At 47.5% G+C, this 20,000-nt stretch overlaps 2 protein-coding genes across 2 annotated transcripts in view; both read right to left on the reverse strand.

Annotated features, from left to right (window-relative positions):
• Positions 1 to 1,950: 1,950 nt before the first annotated feature.
• LOC130379010 (metallophosphoesterase domain-containing protein 1-like) lies at positions 1,951 to 5,784 on the reverse strand (the record flags this gene model as incomplete). Its single annotated transcript, XM_056585587.1, has 2 exons — positions 5,567 to 5,784; positions 1,951 to 2,132 (listed from the first exon to the last, which is right to left on the reverse strand). Coding segments are annotated over exons 1-2 (400 nt in total), but the record flags the coding sequence as incomplete, so codon positions are not given.
• Positions 5,785 to 14,543: 8,759 nt separating this feature from the next.
• Positions 14,544 to 20,000, reverse strand: part of scube1 (signal peptide, CUB domain, EGF-like 1) — a gene marked incomplete at its 5' end in the record, with an annotated part of 12,296 nt that continues 6,839 nt past the window's right edge. Inside the window, 7 exons of the mRNA XM_056585589.1 lie at positions 14,544 to 14,962; positions 15,481 to 15,560; positions 16,419 to 16,571; positions 17,158 to 17,355; positions 18,208 to 18,369; positions 19,092 to 19,259; positions 19,885 to 20,000. The exon at positions 19,885 to 20,000 is cut by the window's right edge and continues 46 nt beyond it. Coding sequence (XP_056441564.1) covers positions 14,810 to 14,962; positions 15,481 to 15,560; positions 16,419 to 16,571; positions 17,158 to 17,355; positions 18,208 to 18,369; positions 19,092 to 19,259; positions 19,885 to 20,000 — 1,030 coding nt within the window. The remainder of the gene's footprint in view (positions 14,963 to 15,480; positions 15,561 to 16,418; positions 16,572 to 17,157; positions 17,356 to 18,207; positions 18,370 to 19,091; positions 19,260 to 19,884) is intronic.

Here is a 20,000-nt window from a genome sequence, read left to right on the forward strand (position 1 = left end):
AGAGAGAGAGAGAGAGAGAGAGAGAGAGAGAGAGAGAGAGAGAGCGAGAGGGAGAGAGAGAGAGAGAGAGAGAGAGAGAGAGTAGGAAAGAAGCAGAATTAAGCAGAAAGAGAGAAGGAAGCAGAGAGAGACAGAAAGAGAGAGAGGAAATACTGAAGCAGAGAGAGAGAGACAGAAGGAGAGAGAGACGGGGTAGAGGGTGACAGAAGAAGAGAGAGAGGAGAGAAAGAGAGACAGAAGCAGCGAGAGACAGAAGGGGAGAGAGAAGTGTATGCAAGCAACAACGAAGGCAGAGCTGAACAGAACAGAAGCCAGACTATAAATATTTATACGAGAGGGCGAAAAGAATACAGTTGAAGAGAGAGGGAGAGGGGGAGGGAGAAAGGGAGAAAGGGAGGGATATAGGAGAGGAGAGTGGAGGAGGGAGGGAGAGGGAGGGGGAGGAATACAGGAGAAGAGAGAGGGAGAGGGGGAGGGATGGAGAGAGGGAGGGATATAGGAGAGGAGAGAGGGGGAGGGAGGAAGAGAGAGAGGGAGGAATACAGGAGAAGAGAGAGGGAGAGAGGGAGAGGGAGGGAGAGAGGGAGGGATGCAAGCCTCCTGCTCATCCCAACTTCAGAAGTGGCACTAGCTGTGTTGGGCAGACTTGCATCTTCTCTCTCTCTCTGTCCCATCTCTCTCTCTCTCTCTCTCTCTCTCTCTCTCTCTCTCTCTCTCTCTCTCTCTCTCTCTCTCTCTCCCACTTTCTCTCGGAGAACAGACCAGTGGGTATTTCAGCACCCGCTTTCTGACAACAACCGGCAGACTACCCAAACCCCCCCTCCACCCCAAACACCTCCTTCTCCCCCTCCCACTCTCCTCCCCTCCGTCAGTCCTTTCCTCCCCAACATCATCGCTCTCCCTCTCTCTCTCTCTCTCTCTCTCTCTCTCTCTCTCTCTCTCTCTCTCTCTCTCTCTCTCTCTCTCTCTCTCTCTCGCTCCTCCCAAAACGAAAAAGAGAAGGAACTCAAAAGCACTCTAGCAGACACACACACACTCACACACACAGACACATATAGACAGGCATGCATGCACGCGCGCACGCACACACACACACACGTACAAGCATTCACATACACACACACACCATACCGGGTGATGCGCCTTCGAAATGTACCAGGTGGTGCGACTTTAAAAATGACCGGGTGGTGCGACTTCAAAATGTACCCTGAAGCTTCGCTGCTTCTAGTTTATTTTTTTGAAGCATCATCTGAATCTATTCTGTTTTATACGGCTCTGCCTCATATGGAAATAAAGGAAAGCATGCCGTGACTAAAAGGTCTGTGGACACAAGTGAAGACCACGCTATTAGTTAGAGAGGCTAAAACGCTAATCACACATTGGCTGCCACAGATATTAAAGATTTACAGCAAACTCATACGTTGGTTGCATGATTGAGACTCTAAATGTGTCCATATTTTGGATACCCTCCCTAACCCTATCCCTAACACACCTCTCCTGTCTGAAGATACATGAGACCCCAGGACCATGCAGCGGTCAATCAAGGTATCTCTCCTCTCCTCAGAAGGTCCTACTGACGTCGTTCACAACACACCTCCTGTCTGACGACACGTAAATGGTAAATGGCCAGCATTTATCCAGCACTTTTTTAAACCAGTGGAGACTCAAAGCGCTTTACAACACTGCCTTACATTCACCCATTCATTCATTCACACATTCACAGACCGCCACGCAAGGTGACAGCCTGCTCGTCTGGAGCAGTTAGCGTGAGGCGTCTTGCTCAGGGACACCTCGACACTCTAGCTAGGAGGAGCCGGGGATCGAGCTAGCAACCTTCCGGTGACCAGCCGACCCTCTCTACCGCCTGAGCCACGAGCTCCCTTATGAGGCCCGACCCAGGAGGGCCGAGCAGCACGGTCTGAACACGCTCCCCCGGAGGGCGCCACTCACCTAGCCAGTCGTTGAACTTCTTGACCTCGGAGGGAAGGCCGAGCTCGGTGAAGTCGCCGGCGTGGATGAACACGTCGCCGTACGGCATCTGGATGGCGTCGGTGCGGGAGTGTGTGTCGGAGATGCACACGAAGCGGGTGCACCCGGGCGGTTTGGGGGTGTCGTGGGCCATGGGGTCCACCCTGAGGGTGGGGGGGGGGGGGGGGGGGGGGGGGGACAGAGAGACAGAGAGAGAGAGAGGGCTGGGTATCAGTGGGGTACAGAAGAGGAGGAGGAGGAGGAGGAGGAGGAGGAGGTTGGTAGCACATGCGCAGAGATGCAGTAAAAAGACTTAAAGTCATGATGTAAATTATACTTAGTGTCCACGATATATACTCAGTATATTACAATATACTACAGAATACTGTGTGATCAGTTTTTTATAGCGCTTTTCAAAATACTCAATACGCTTTACAAATCAGAAAGGAATACGCACAGACAGTACAGACACTCAAACAAAAGGGAAAGAAATAAACAACACCACAACAATAGGCAACACATTAAGAGAGCGGGAGAGAGTGGAAGATGGCAGAGGATGATTTATCAAATGTTGTAGGTGGTCCTGAAGAGATAGGTTTTAAGTTGACTTTTAAATGTAGTGCTGTGTAGTGCGGTAAACTCTGAGTGTATCGGGGTTTCGGATGGCCAGAGGGAGGGAGCTCCAGAGGGAATGTAGAATATTACAATATACTACAGTATACTCAGTATATTACAATCTACTACAGTATATTCAAATCGACTACAGTATACTCAGTACATTACAATCGACTACAGTTGACTCAGTATGTTGTGGGTACGTGCACCGTTTGAACAACGCATTCCATGCCTGCTGCGATTCAATTGGTTGGAATGAGACTTGATGACATCATCACTTCAACGAGTTGCGTGGGAGAAACGTCAAAACACGGAGTCGGTAAATCGCTGATCCCTGACGGCTGTACAGTCAAACCCCACGTGATGCTTTCTGCTGCTTCTCAAAAGGCAAATCAATAATCACTCAGATCAATCAATCACCGGAACATAGACCACCAGGGCTTTGCCTGCAGTTGGGGGGGGGGGGGGTGTGGCACTGAACAGAATCGCTGATGGAGAAGTTCCACCTAAGCTGGAAGCAGACCAAGATGGTGTTTTTTCACCACACCTTAATCAGCGTGAAAAGGCTAAAAAGCAGTTAAAAGTGACGTTTAATTATGCTGAAAACGTTGAGATTTAAGGCACGATAAACGAGGAAACCACAACAACATCCATCTTGTGGCGTCATTTAGTGTGGGATTGTTCTTTGTACACCTGTTTCAGTCTGCGTGGAGAGGACTGTGTTAGAGAGGGAGGGAGAGAAAGAGGGAGAGACAGAGAGAGAGAGAGAGAGAGAGAGCGAGAGAGAGAGAGAGAGAGAGAGAGAGTGAGAGCGAGCTAGAGAATGAGAGAGCAAGCGAGAGAGAGACAGAAACAAAGAGAGAGAGGGAGAATGCAAGGGTGCAATCAGACACAAAAAATCTGAGAGAAAGAAAGAGAAAAGGGGAGGACGAGAGAGAGAGAGAGAGAGAGATAGAGAGAGAGAGAGAGAGAGAGAGAGAGAGACAGAGAGAGACAGAGACAGAGACAGAGAGAGAGAGAGAGAGAGAGAGAGAGAGAGAGAGAGAGAGAGTGATAGAGAAAGAGCGAGTGTGCGCAAGAGAGGCAGACAAAGACACAGCAGAGCACAGACATGACAGAGTAAAAGTAGAGAACATGGTAGAGAGGGGTGTGTGTGTGTCCTGTGGGAGCCCTGTTGGAGTGTGTGTTCAGCCCCTGGATCTCTGGGGGGTAAGAGGGGGCTGGTGAATACCGCTGGCCCACTTTAGGGCTCCTCCAGCAGGTAGAGTACACCCTGCACCGCCCTGGTGCCCCATATACCCCCTCTCTCTGTCGCCCTCTCTGAACCACACACACACAGACAGGTAAACACACAGACACACACGTATACACACACACACGCATGCACAGACAGATAAACACACAGACACACACATATACACGCACACACGCATGAACAAACAGATAAACACACAGACACACACAAATACACGCACACACACACACACACACACACACACACACACACACACACACACACACACACACACACACACACACAGACACACAGTAAAACACACATACACAAACACACACACATTTATACATGCAAATAACACTCACACAGGTATAATCACACACACGTACACACACGCACAGACACACACATATAAACGCACACACACACACAGACAAACACACACACTCACACACGCACAAGCCACGCAAACACACACACAGAGACATACACACCGATATTAAGGCACACACCCACACATATAAACACATACACAGACACAAACACACACATATAATGACATACATATGCAAAGATATTTAAATAAATAAACACAAACACACCACACACGCCACACACACACACACACACACACACACACACACACACACACACACACACACACACACACACACACACACACACACTTAAAGATAGAGTGTGGTATAGACAGAATGAATATATAAAGTATGTTATTTTAGGTGAATTCAGTTCTATTAGACGTAAAGTGAAGCATAAAACCCCCCTAATCCCAGTGATAGGGTCAGGGGTCATCTTGTCATCTTGATATTAAAAGGCAGCTTCCCCTTCTACAGTTGTATACACCACTATCTCCCCCAATTCATGAAACCTCAGATCTGATCATGAAGGAAACATTGTTCTTTATTATTTAAATTCCACATTTTTTAATGCAAGGTAATATTTTGTCTCTTCTCACATTCAATTTCAAGCTTTATGATCATGCTCTGATAATCGTTTCTACGATGAGAGCATGAACACATCATTGTGGAAGGACATGGACCACCTGTAGACTGGGTCTACTGGTGATACAACACTGGGTGTGACTGGGATTTAAAACACCACCCTGACATATGTGATTTATCCACTGATAATATCTAGGATAACCTTTACTATTAATTGGTACGTTAAATTAAAGTTCTCGTTCAATTTCGATCCAAAATCGACAAATAGGCAATTAAGTTTATAATTTTATATCACATTATCATATTTATTTCTTTATATTTATTTTATTTTGTCAATGGTATATTTTTTACGTCTGTAAAAAAATGAGGAAAATATAAAAATGTTGATAACCACGTATAAGTGATATCCTGGTAATAAAGTGAGTGACATTTTTCATAATCAAATATAGTGTTGACCTTTCTAGAATTGTAAAGGTCCCATATTATCCCACCAGGTGTGTGTGATTAGCCGTTACAAGCTGTTTTGATAATCTGCCTCTTCTGACATCACAAGTGGGCGTGTCCACCTAGATGCGTGACGGACAGATGAGCAACGTTTGCTACAGTCCACTGGGTAGGCTGGCAGACACATCTAGGTGGACACCTCTGCCACTTGTGATGTCAGAAGAGGCGGATTTTCAAAACGGCTAGTTACGGCTAATCCCACCCTGGTCGGTATAACACGTCACCTTTAAGTCGGGATCGTCGTGGCAACACGGGCGGGACTCTTCGTCCGTCTACTCACATGTGGACGTGCGGCGGCTGGAAGCGGCCCTGGTTGATGTTGTAGAAGGTGAAGGCCTGCGTGGGGTTGGTGCTGTACTCGTCCACCTCCACCGCGGTGGCGGTCGACGCCCCCCCGGCGCCGCCCCGCCCTCCGGCCCCCCCCCGCTGGGTCTGCTGGCTCTGCTGCTGCTGCTGCTGCCGGCGTGCCGCCATGATCTCGGACAGCGTGAAGGCCATGCTCCGCCGGGGGCCCGCGTTGGCACCGGCCGGCGGGGGGGAGGCGGCTTCGGGGAGGGGCGGGGACTTGGGGGGCGCCGGGCGAGCCGTCAGAGCTTCGGGCGGGACGGCCGGAGGGGCCGGCGGTGGGGCCTGGGGGGGGGGGGGTCTGGGCTGGTTCCGGGTCCGGAGGGTCTTGGAGGTGGAGGGTGGTGGGAGGTTCGGAGGAAGAGGGGGCGGGGTTGGTTTTGTTGGACTGGGTGGGGGGGGGGGGTGAGACCGGTGGGTGGGGGGGTCCGACCTTTGGTTTTGTGGGTCCGTGGGCTGGCTGGGTGGTAATCAGCTGACCTGGTCACTGGTTGGTGGGCGGGTCAGTAGGTCAGGGCACTCCTAGGTCGAGAGGTCACCCTGGGTTCAGAGGTCACCCCGGGTACAGAGGTCACCCTGGGTTGCGGGGTCACCCTGGGTTGAGAGGTCACCCGTTGGGAGACACGGGGCTGGGCTGGAGACAGCAGATCACCCTCCTCTGGTCCTGCTCCTCGGTCTCCTGCAGACCACAACACTCAGACGTCAGGCCATGAAGAACTTAGGAACAAAGCTCCTCCTAAAGCTGGTGCTATGACCTCAGACGCACAGCCGTTATGAAACCGACTTTTATCTGATTCAGAAGTTATTGAGACGGTTTGGTTGACAGGAAGAACGTGTAATAAGACTTTAATGGTTAGAAAAAAATCTAAAATAAAGACCAAGTGTAGAATAGGGCGATACAGCCTGCAGTCAAGTCACCCCCCCCAGTGTCTGTGCCTGCATGTGCGTGTCTGTGTGTGTGCATGTGCGCTAGTGCGTGTGGTGTTCAGCTCTGCGAGTGTGCATGCGTCTGCAAGCGTGTGTGAGTATGTGTGTGTGTGTGTGTGTGATTCTGCGTGTGTGAGTGTGAGTGTGTGTGTTTTTGCAAGTTTGAGTGTGTGTGTGTGCGTGTGTGCGTGTGTGTTTCTGTTTGTGTGTGTGTGTGTGTGGATGTGTCACCACATTCAGCTCATTTCAGCCGAGCTCCTGACTGCTGGGACAGACCCTCAGCGCTGGGGAGGTGTGACGGGGGGGAGGAGGGAGGGGGGAGGCGAGACCGAGGCGATAATTTGGGGGAGGACAGGGGGGGGGGGGGGGGGAAGGCTTCACAGAGCCTGCATGGCGTCGGCTGGTGTGTGATGTCACGGCGCCATCTCAGTGTCTCATTCACAGCGAGCCGAGACAGACACGGCACGCTGACATGACACATACACACAACCTGCATGTTGGGGGGCCACAGTGTGTGTGTGTGTGTGTGTGTGTGTGTGTGTGTGTGTGTGTGTGTGTGTGTGTGTGTGTGTGTGTGTGTGTGTGTGTGTGTGTGTGTGTGTGTGTGAGTGTGTGTTTGTGTCGTCTGTGTGTATGGTGTGTGTGTGTGTGTGTGTGGTGTTTGTGATGGTGTACATGAGATGTGTACATGGTTTGTGGGTTCCTGTGTCTGTTAGTGGATGTGTATGTATGTGTATTTGAGTGTACGTGTATATTTGTGTGTGTGTGTTTGTGTGTGTGTGTGTATGTGTGTGTGTGTGGACTATAACTTTGCCTCTGCCTGCTCTGTGGTTGTGGTGTGTGAGCCCTCAAAAATATATAGTGTATGTATGTGTGTGTGTGTATGTGTGTGTGTGTGTGTGTGTGTGTGTGTGTGTGTGTGTGTGTGTGTGTGTGTGTGTGTGTGTGTGTGTGTGTGTGTGTGTGTGTGTGTGTGTGTGTGTGTGTGTGTGCGTGTGTGTGTCTCTCGTTGGTATATTTCTACTGCAGTTCTCTCCTCGTGGCGGTCGCTGGAACGCTGGAACCGTGAGACTGACATAGACCAGACCCGGTAAGGTTCCGGGTCAGAACCCCACAGTTCCGGGTCAGAACCCTACGAACCCGGGTTGGGTTAGAACCCTACAGTTCCGGGTCAGAACCCTACGAACGCGGGTTGGGTTAGAACCCTACAGTTCCGACCCTTCAGTGATCGCAGACGGCCGACCATTCAGGCTGAAAATAGTGCCATCTAAATGTATTTACATTTTACACTAAAATTTGTAGTCATCTATTTATTTGGGAATAAAAGTTACGTATTTTTGGACAAAGTCAAAAAGATAGGGCGTTTCCAGCTAAAATTTATTATTTACCATAAACCATAATTTAAAACTAGAGCAGATCATGAAGTTGCAGACACCAGAATATTCTGCAAGAGTACTCTTCTATCAGCTTTTATGTTCCTGCGTGGTTTGTTAAAGAAAATCTTCTTAAAAGGATTCAGCGACGGAGATCTTAACTCTTCTCTGTCTCATATTTCAAATCTTTTCATTTCTGTCTCCACTGAGGGATGGATCGGATGAATACATGAATAGGAGAGTTGCGTGACTGATTGGCTGCCCTCTACTCTCCCGCACGCACTGAGTACAAGCGGAGGGCTGACTCCTCGCGACCACTCGAGGACCGTTTGCCAAGTAGCGTCTCAGCGCGGTCCACTTCAAGCGCAGTCTACACGACGCGGTAACTACGTCTCAATAGAAGTTAGTTCATATGAAATATAATAAAAAAATGATGAATTCTATCTCATCCCCGTATCTCAGTTTCATTCATATATAATAATAAAAAAGATAATTAATGATTAATTCATCGTAATTACAGGACTTCATTCAATAACCGTTCTCTAAAAATTAGAGAAAAGAAAACATCGTTTAAGAATGGTAATAATTACAATATTAAATTATTATGAAATATTAATAATCCAAAATTACATTTCCAAGGATTAACACTCGTGCGTCCACCCGGCAGCGGAGACCGAGTCCACTCCGATCCTCACCATGCGTTACGGGAACCAGAAAACGCTTTTAAGATCCTAAGTTTGGATCCTTTCCCGAAGATGTAACCTTTAACCCCAAAGTCCCTCCGTCTACTCACAGCCACCAAACAAAGTAGCGTCCCGCAGAGACCAGGAGCGACTTACACACCAAAAATAGGTAAAAAGACACCCAAATGCATGAAATAAAAACGACAAAAACGCCGTGAATTCATGCACGACATAATCTCCAAGCGGACACGTTCATCCTTCTTGAGATCAATCAACTCACCGATTTGGCGCGCTTTTCTCGGTCAAATCGCCGCGAGACTTGTCGCACGAGGAGGGCTGGCTGGACGTCGTCGGTGGCGCGTGTGGTCAGCGGCCAGTCAAAGCGCGCGAGCTGCTCTCTGCTGGGAGGCGCGCTGGTCCGTATGAACGCGCGCCGCGTGCCGTCTGGATCTCGCGCAGAGATCCGAGCTCTGGTGTCTGTAGGAGAATGTTCTCCCTCTCTCTGTCTCCCCCTCTTTCTCCCCCTCCACTCTAGCTCTCTCTCCCCCTCTAATTGCTGAGCTCCTCACTGGACCTCCGAGAAGAAGAAGCAGAAGAAGAAAAATAAGAAGAAGAAGAAGAGGAAGAAGAAGAAGAAGAAGACGGCAAGGGGCTGAAGATGAAACTTCTTAAGGACGTATCGTCTGCGAGGCTTAATTGGCGCATGCGCGTCACTCAGGGGTAAACGATGCGACGAGCGCAGCAGACGTCGCACGCGCGCGCAGAGACGCCGTCCTAGTGCAGTTTTTTTGTGTTATTTGTTCATTGCAATTCACGAAAATGGTGTCTTCAAATTAAAACGTAACATACAATTAAAGTCCCCTCCCCTCCCCAATTAAATGCAAATTTACATTTGCACGCGACTCAGTGTGGAGGCTCTTTGTCAACCTGCTTGGCTTTGTGTTGATGCGAAAAAAGAAAATCGGTGTATTGGCATATCTTTCGACACTCACACGGCGACACACCGGTGTCCACCTCAGTGTAAAAAACGACCTGTTATAGTAGCTCCGATTTAATCTAGACCCTATGCAATGTAAGACCACACAATTATCATTAACTATAGCTCATTACGGTAGCAGTCATGTTCACTGACCCGCCCTGACCCAAGTGTCCCGGGTTCGGATGGATGAAACTTGTGAATGAACTGGTAAATGAGAGAGCAGGCGAGCCACTGGATCCAGTGTGATGAGCCGCACTGCCATCTAGCGGCGGAGGACAGAACAGCAGGGCGCAGGCGCGTCAGGGCACCTTCTCATCCATCAATCACCGCGTCACTGGCTCAGCCTGTTCCTACAGCCGCAGTCTGCTAATTAGTCATAACTTTCCTCGGCTGTTTGTCCACATAATCTCCCTAAAGTCTGTTCGTATCAACTCATACCCGTGTGTGCCGCATCAACTTTCCAGAAAGGTTTTGGCAGTCGTGTGACGGAGGGAAAGTAAAGATGAAGTAAAGAACAGGTGACGAGATAAGACGCCAGCTTAGCGCTGGCATCTGCCGCCGCTCCCCGCCGACGGGAGATGGCTGGCTTTGATTGGGAGTCCATAAAGTTCACGCTGGAAATATCAGATCCACCTGTCAAATATGATTCATAAGACGGAGTCGAGGAGATGGATGTGTTGGTACGGGACAGGAAACCTGTGAAGAATAATCATTGATGCGTTAATACCGCGTGGTGCAGTATTTTCACACGGCCCCGGTGGCTACTGTTGTGTTTTTATTAAGGTATTACATGTACTATTTCAAGGGCTTAAGAGCTTTTGGAGTAAAATGGTGGCTTTTAAGAATAATCAGTGGGACTTGATTTGAGTGCTCATGTAGTTAGCAAAATAAATACGTGTTTTTTTCTATACTACCAGGTAAAGTGGCTTGGGTCCTGATGAAAGTCTGTGTAAAAATCTAATTTATTATTAATTTGATATTAGGTACAATGAACGGGAATTAGGTCTTTGTGAAGCTAGCGATGAGCGGCTCTAATCTAGGCCTGAGATTTACCGTACAGATTGTCGTGCTCTACGATAGCATTATTAGCCGTGTCAGCTCTAATTTCTGCAGAAACGCGTTGCAAACGAGTTACGAGTTAAACACCAATCAGCCATACCTTAATTTAAGATAACAAGTGTGTGTGCGTGCGTGTGTGTGTTTTGTGTGTGCCTGCGTGTGTGCGCGTGCTTGTTGTGTGTGTGTGTGTGTGTGTGTGCGTGCAAGTGTGTGTGTGCGTGCTGTGCTTGTGTGTGTGTGTGTGTGTGTGTGTGTGTGTGCGTGCAAGTGTGTGTGTGCGTGCTGTGCTTGTGTATGTGTGCATGTGCTTGCTCATGCGTGTATGTGCATGTGTGTGTGTGCGGGCCTGTGTGTGCCTCTATGCTTGTGTGTGTGTGTGTGCGTGCGTGTCTGTATGTGTGTGTATGCATGCATGCATGTGTGTGCGTGTGCATGCTGCAAGAAGGACCAGAAGACAAGATGTACACTGCTACTGTTTATTTGAATTTGTTTTGTACTGGAGTTTCATCGATCCAATAATGTCCCAACACTGTTACATCTCTCTCTCTCTTTGGGTACGACGGACTATCACACACTGGAACAATGTTCCTCTAGAAAATGGACTAAAGTACACACACGCACGCGCACAAACACACACGCACACACGAAAACGCAAAGGCATACAAAGATACAAAGCCTCTTTCTCTGTCACAGGTGCTGGCACATGTAGTTAACTGCCACCATTTCCCTGGCACGTGCAAAAACACATATACACACTCACATACAGAAATAGAAACACACACAGATACAAACGCACACACACACACAGACACACAGATTCAAACGCAGACACACAGAAATAGAAAGAGCCACACATACACATCCTTATCTCCAGGCTATCAGTCTCTCACGCACACACACACACACACACAGAGACACACAGACAAACACACACAATATAATACATTCTCAGGAGAAAGAAGAAGTATAATTCTTAGAGCTTCTCATGTGAAGGTTCTTATTCATAACACCACGCCCACCTCTCCATCTGGGTACGGTCCCCCAGAGGGGCATGGATCCAGTCTCATCTCCCGCAAAACCTCGTCCAATCACAGCGCGCGCTGGGACCGGGTAACCCCTGAAACGCCGACCTTCCCAGGCAGTTACACGGCATTTCAAATGATTTCAATCAAAGTCCCTCCCTTTTGTGTGTGTTTGTGTTATAGTGGATACCATAATCGAGGAGCTAGCTTTAGCTAACGCGCTAGCTCTCGCCTCATCGCTAACCGTAAATGTTTGGGTCCCTTTTATCGCTCGCTCTACATTCAACCTCTGGGCCGACGCTACGTTAAGACACACCCATTCATCCTCCATAGTCGTGGTTCTGAGAGGGTCTGCTTTGTGCTCAAATGAGAACCTAAATGAAGGAGATATGTGACCTTTTCTGCTGATATGAATTGGGGAGAGTGGTATAAACACGCACTGCATTGTACATGTGTGGGGTATGAACACACACAGCACTGGACCAGTGTTAGTATAAACACACACGCACACACACACACACACTCACACTGGACCAGTGTTAGCATAGACACACACACGCACACACACACACACACTCACTGCACTGGAGCAGTGTTAGTATAAACGCACATACACACACTGGACCAGTGTTAGTACAAAGACACACGCCACTGGACCGACTGTAGTAAGAGAACGGCTGTTGGCCTTTTCAACGTTTGTAAAACATAATACTTCTTTCGCCGTCCGAAATGAGTTGCAGTGTAAAGAGTCATCAGTCACTGCTGTGAAGGGGGAGGCTTTGATTAGAGCCCGACCGATACTGGAGTTGAGTAGCCGGTACCGATACCGATACCGATACCAATACCGATACCGATACCAATACCGATACCGATATTGGCTGCTCACCCTCCAGCAGTGCTTCGGACCACAGCGACATGCATTAGGATCACTTGTGGGGTTGTAGATGTGAGGGTTTGGAATGTCGACGGGTTAGATACTCCTGGGTCTTCCTGGGCAAAGCGCTTCTCTGATCTGAAGTTCCCTTCTTTCAACCAACAATGTCAGCAGATGATGGTTTGGGTAAGCCTACATCTATTTGTGTTATTTTTAATCATTTTAACTATGTAGTAGGACACGGAGGGACTAGGAACGCTGAATGAATCACGGTTTAGGTTTTGGGTCTTTGATACAAAATGGAGGCTGGGACAAAATGGTGGGTGCTTACTAACTGAAGAGAGCATGGTGATCTTCTGTCACGCTATAACTGTAAATTATTACCGTTTCTTTTTGTATTTGTTTTTCTTCAAATAATCGATTAATCATTTAGTCTGTAAATGTGCTATTATTAATGGCAAATTATAATGAAATTGGTGGTTTGGTTTCTCTATTTTATCCTACTTGATGATTAACTTGATAAAACCATTGTTACCACCATAACTGATTATCAAAAAGGTAGAATTGATGAGGGTTGACTTATTGGTGTGATGATGATTGCGCATGTGTCTATCTCTCTCTTTCTCCTCAATGCTCGACAAAGCTACACTTCTAAACAACAACAAACAAAAATAATAATCTAAAGGAAAACAAATGTAACTTAGATTGTTTCTCTCTCTACAGTTTACAATATAAAATTCAAGTGCAATTAAAGTTCCAAATATTAGTTACATCACTTAAATCTGCTTCTTCCCTCCTCCTCTCTCTCAGCCTCTCTCTTTCAGTAACAGTCTGTTACCGGCAGGTAGTTAATCTTGTACTCCTATATAGCTTCATTTCAAAATCGACAAGCCACACTTCTGAATCTTCTGCTGTTTCATCTCATGGTGAATGGACGTCAAAGACCTCGATATGTCCTTGAAAAAAAAGATTTTCCACATTAAAAATAAGTTTTAAGTGCACCCATTGATTTTTTTCTTTAGTGAAAGTGGGGAAGGGAGGGGTCTTAATCAGGCTACATCCACGTAGATGTGAGGGCGCACATACATATGTCTACACACACACACACGCACACACGCACACGCACACGCACAGATCTCCTCTCTTAACTCTGCAGAAACATCCACGTCTCCGGCCAGCAATAACACATATAAATATTACACCACAACCAGCATTAAAACACAAACTAACGCAAACAACGCAAAGACACAAGGAGGAAATAAAAACAGAACAAAGTAGTGTTAAGGTGGGAGGTGTTTGGGTGGGGGGGGTCTGATGGGCGGGGCTCAGGTAGGGGGGGGGGGTTCTTCTTAGTGTCTGGGTGGTGTGGAGGGCGGGGTGTGTTTGGGTGTGGATGGATGGGGTAGTGTGTGTGTGTGTGTTTGGGGGGGGGGGGGATATGCTGACTAGCGATAAACCTTTCCCTAGACTCCAGTCTGGTTATTTGCTAAGCAACCTCGGTGGTCGACCTTTGACCTCAAAGTGCAGGTCAACGAAAGGTCAACTGTTTTCTAAGTCCAACAACCCAACCAGAACCCTGCTGCTGATCATACCACTGTTCTAGCATCAGACGGGGGTCAATAAGAAGCAAGTTGTGTGGCTGAATGAATCCTAAACTCTGTGAGAGAGACCGCTCAATGACGCTAGGCTAGCTAGCTTCACAGGGCGACTGGAACCAATAGGAGCAGATGCTAGTTTTGTAGAAGCACACACTGGCAGTGGAAGGAGAGAATGGCGATGAACTGCTATGAGGTTCATGTCACTGTTTCTACCTGGACCTTTAAGCTAACAGCGTAGTAGCAGCCCAATGCAGACGGGAGGTCGGCTGATACTCGACCTTTAAAGAACACATGACGTAGCGTCAGCCCTTCTGTCCTGGGGGGGGGGGTGGGAGGGAGGGGAGAAGGTGGGAGAACTGGTCAGGTCTGAGGGGGGAGGATGATGGTATTACTGAGGACTCAGAAGAAACACAAGACACCCTGGGGTGACACTCTTTAACCAATCGCTGTTACACAACGCAGCTTTGAATCTTTACACTGGAGACGCGGAGAGAGGGAACCGGGCCGGAGGAGACGAAGTCACATGACGACCGCATCTGGGTGGAGGAACCAACACTGGTGGTGGTGGTGGTGAGGGGGACAGGGTCTTCAAGGGGGAGGTGGTGGAGGTGGAGGTGGAGGAGGAGGTGGGAGGGGCTTCCCGAGGCCCCGCCCCCCCTGGCTCTATTTGTATGGCCGGAGGAACCTGGTGACTTTGGAGCGCAGCAGCTTGATGAAGGAGCGCGGGAACATCTCCTTGGACTCCTGCGCCGTGTAGCGGAAGTAGTTCTGAGGGTGGGCCAGCACGTCGAACAGCGCCTTGATCAGCTTCTTGTCCTGCAGGGACGCACACACGCACACACACACAGACACACACAGACACACGCAGACACACACACACACACAGACACACACACACACACAGACACACACACACACAGACAAAAAAACTATTTTGAGACTTTCACTTGACAAATAAATATAAAACATAAAATAACATATATATTTATTAAATGTATATATATATATGTGCATAAAATATATCTTCATTTTGTTCCCTGTTGTGTGGTGGACAATTAATTTCCCCCTGGGGTATCAATATAGTGTATTTAATCTAAATAGTATAAATACATACAGTACTATCTAATTATATGCAGTATAATATAATGTAAATATGCAGTACAATATAATGTAAATATGCTGTATAATATAATGTAATTATTTAATATATAATATAAATATAATATAAATATACATTGTATAAAGTTATATAAATATAATAAGTATAGTATAATATCATGTAAAAATAATAGGATAATATAAAGTTGTTTAAAGATAAAGTATAAAGTGTGCACCTTGAGGATCTCTTGGTGGTTTTCGGAGGCGTAGAGTCGACCATCTCTTACGATGTCCTCTATCAGCTGCTGGTAGTCCTCTGAAGAGACACACACTCATCGTTTAGACACACACAGACACACACACATGCACGCGCGCATTGCACGCCCGCACTACACACAGACAAATAGACACACAAACGCACACACACACACACACACACACACACACACACACACACACACACACACACACACACACACACACACACACACACACACACACACACAGTACACTAAGCCAGTAGTTTTTGAAGAAACACACACTCATCGTTGAGACCGCTTTCTATACACACGGACACACATACGCGCACGCACACTCACAGTTCACAGAGCCAGTAGTCCTCTGAAGAAACACAAACTCATCGTTTAGACCGTTTTCTATCCACACACGGACACACAAACACATGCACGCACACTCACCCACCCACACTCAGAGTACACAAAGCCAGGAGCCGACTACCCTGTTATTCATGCTAAGTTAGATAATTGTTTTGCAGTGTTTTGTGCCCAACCAAATATGCGGCACAATATTTTGGTCAAGGACGACAGTTTGGTATTTTAATGGCACAAACAGCGCAAACACAAATATGATTCTTTGCACATCCTAGGAACAAAACCTTTCAGATGTTTGTGTAGTAAGGAGTATTTTATAAAAATACATGATACAAAAAAAAAGAATGCAGAAACATTTAATAAAGAAACTAGCTATTAAGATTTTAAAACTACTAGTTTACTATTATAATTTCTAAGATTGTTTGTAAGTTTGTAATCGTTAAAAAAAAAATTAAATCATTGTTCGTAAATTTGTAATCATTTTGTAATCATTGTTTGTAAGTTTATAATAATTTCTATAATAATTTCTTAGTAATCATTGTACTAATACAAGGTCCTCCTACCATCGTACGTGACATAGGGGACCTGGAACCCTTTGCCGCTGTTCCCCTCGTTAGACTTGAACTGGATCCAGAGCTTCCTTGAGCGCGAGGTGAAGGCGATGGGCCGCTCGTACGTCTGGCACGTCTCGTAGGTGGTGATGGACGTGGGCAGCGCTGGACAGACAGGGAGACACACGCTAGCCTGGTACCAACACAGAGCTAACGCTAGCTCTGGACGAACGCTAGCTTGATACCAACAGCAGAGCTAACGCAAGCTGTGTACAAACGCTAGCTTGATACCAACAGAAGAGCTAACGCTAGCTCTGGAGTTAGCTTGATACCAACAGAAGAGCTAATGCTAGCTCTGGAGTTAGCTTGATACCAACAGCAGAACTAGCGCTATCTATCAGAGTCAGGGCAAAATTGTCTTCAAGGTGAATTAGACGATCCGTCAAAGAAGCTGCATGACGATTTGTGTAATATGATATTTATACGCTATTTATATATTTCATCATTTCGTCATTTTGGATTGCAGCAATTTAAAGTGATTTACTTTATAATTGTTTAACACAAATACCTTGAATTAGATTAAGAGTAATTATCAGGCAAAAACATATTTGTGTGGGACTGCTGCTTGCAACCCGGTCTGTAATGTTGACTTTTGGACTCAAACACCTCTCACAGCAAAGTCTACACGTTCTCTTAACGCTCTTCCTCATCACCTGATGAAGAACCACCCGCTCTCTATCCACTCTCTTACCGCTCTTCCTCATCACCAGCACGTCGCCACACTCGTCCTCGATGGGCAGGAAGATCTCTGGCACCACGATGAGGATGCGTCTCTTGTGCGGGGGGTTGATGGTCCAGATGCAGTCCACGTTGGACGGGTAGTCCCCCGGGTAGTTGGGGGACTCGATGTAGCCCATGAAGTCTCCCAGCTCCCCTCCGCACAGCTGGTCTGAGCACCGCCAGTAAGAAACCAGTGAGAAACCAGTTAGCCACCAGTTGACCGGTGTGGTGTGAGTTGACGTGAAATGTGTGTTGGTGCACAACTACGTCAAGTACGACTTCAGGACCTGAAGTAGTCCTTGACGTAGTACCTGAAGTTCAGGTACTACTTCAGGTACTATGTCAGGTACTACGTCAAGTACTGCGTCAGGTACTGTGTCAGGTACTACGTCAAGTACTACGTCAGGTATTACGTCAGGTACTAAGTCAGGTACTACATCAAGTACTACGCCAAGTACAACGTCAAGTACTAGGTAACACACGCATGAGCCAATGAACATCACTTGACCATGCTAAAAGGTACTATACTATACTTTTTATTTTAATGTAAGGTGGAAGAGTGCAATGATGTAGAGATTTAAGGACAGGCAGCAGTGTGACAGTCTAAAAGGTAAGTGGGGCATTTTTGGGCAACATGTTGGCCATTTAGACCGAGCTGTTTTAAAAGTGTTGCCACCCCTCTTTTCTTTTGTGGTGAGACACTGACCCCTGGTGTCTGACTGCCATTACTGCAGGTTTAGCTTCCCCCTAGACAGGAGCTAAAATACAACCGAAAATGACACCTGGACCGACTCATGGTCCAGGGCATTCACGGTCCAGGGCAACAGCTCCGAAGGCAGAGCAGGTCTCCTCACGATAGGAGGGTTGTTGGTTCAATTCTTGACTTAATCAAACAAGAGTCCTTAACCCCGAACTGTTTCTGATGAGCTTGAATTGTATTTACACTGCTGTGAACGTGAGAAAAACCAGGTATTCTATTGTATCATATTCAGTGCATCGACGGGTCCGCCCCCACACTTACTCTTGCATTGGGAGACGTTGGTGGCTCCGTCAAAGTCTGTGGTGGTGTTCCCCGGGCAGGTGATGCAGTAGTTCTGCCCGAACTCGGACTGGTACGCCCCGGCCGGACAGCGGACGCAGCGGTGAGAGGTGGAGTTGTAGTGGTGACCCGGAGCGCAGTGCACTGGGGGAGGGGAGCAGGAGTCAGGGAGGGGTGATGGGGATGATCATGAGGATGATGGGTGTTGTGCTGATGATGGTGATAGTGATAGTGATGGGGATTAAAGTGGTGCTGATGATAGTGATGCTGATGATAGTGATGGAGATGATAGTGGTGCTGATGATAGTGGTGTTGATGATAGTGGTGTTGATGATAGTGATGATAGTGATGGGGATTAAAGTGGTGCTGATGATAGTGGTGCTGATGATAGTGGTGTTGATGATAGTGATGAAAGCGATGGTGATGATAGTGATGGTGATGATATTGATGGTGATGATAGTGGTGCTGATGATAGTGGTGTTGATGATAGTGGTGTTGATGATAGTGGTGTTGATGATAGTGATTGTGATGATAGTGATGGTGATGATAGTGGTGCTTATGATGGGGATGATAGTGATGGGGATTATAGTGACAGGGATAGTGATAGTGATGATAGTGATAGTGATGATGGTGACAGTGCTTCTCATAGTGATGGTGACAGTGATGATGATGATGCTGATGCTAGTGATGGTGACGATGGTGATAATAGTGATAATAGTGATGATGATGATGATGATGATGATGATGATGATGATGATGACGATGCTAGTGCTGATGATAGCGATGGTGACAGTGATGCTGATGCTGATGCTGGCGCTGATGATAGTGATGATGACGACGCTGGTGATGGCAGGGAGCATTCTCACCTTTGGCCTCGCAGTCTCTGAAGGACAGGGAGCCCTCGTGCTTGGTCATGAGCCCCCCCCCGCAGGGGAAGCAGAGGACGCGCCCCGCCTCGGGCTGGTAGGACCCCAGGGCGCAGGGCTGGCACGGCCGGAACCCGTCCGACGAGGACTGACCCGCCGGACACTGACCTGGGGAACGGGTTAGGGCGGGACGGAGACCATCAGATTACACTAGATTACAGATTACACTAGGATACATCAGATTACATCAGATTATATGAGATTAGGTCGGGTTGGATGGCATCAGACTACATTTGATTATATAATATCATCTGACGTCAGGTTGGGTTAGAGACCATCAGATCAGAGTACACTAGATTACATTATATATTACGAGTTAAAGTTAGGCCAACCTCCACACGGACACGTTCAGACTAGATTAGATTAGTCTAGACTAGATCAGATTATATTAAACCAGACTGGACTACATCAGTCTACAGCAGTAACTCAGGGGCCTCCACACAGACACGTTCAGACTAGACTAGATTAAACTAGACTAGATTAGGCTAGACTACAGGGGTAACTGGGGGGGCCGTAATTTGTGGACCCACCCCCACACTGGGACACACTCAGACTAGACTAGTTTAAACTAGACTAGAGTAGGCTAGACTAGATTAGATCAGATTAGATAAGAGTCTAACTGGGGCTGTACCTCCGCACTGGGACACGTTCAGACTAGACTAGATTAAACTAGACTAGATTAGGCTAGACTAGATTAGATCAGATTAGATAAGAGTCTAGCTGGGGGCCGTACCTCCGCACTGGGACACGTTCCGGGCCCCGGTGACCCCCGGACCCTCGGTGCTGGGGCAGGGCTCACAGGACAGCTGGCCCAGGGTGTCCTGGTAGGACCCCGCCGGGCACAGCACA

This window comes from Gadus chalcogrammus, unplaced genomic scaffold (genome assembly GCF_026213295.1).
Source record: "Gadus chalcogrammus isolate NIFS_2021 unplaced genomic scaffold, NIFS_Gcha_1.0 GACHA147, whole genome shotgun sequence".
In the NCBI taxonomy this organism is placed as follows: Eukaryota; Metazoa; Chordata; class Actinopteri; order Gadiformes; family Gadidae; genus Gadus; species Gadus chalcogrammus.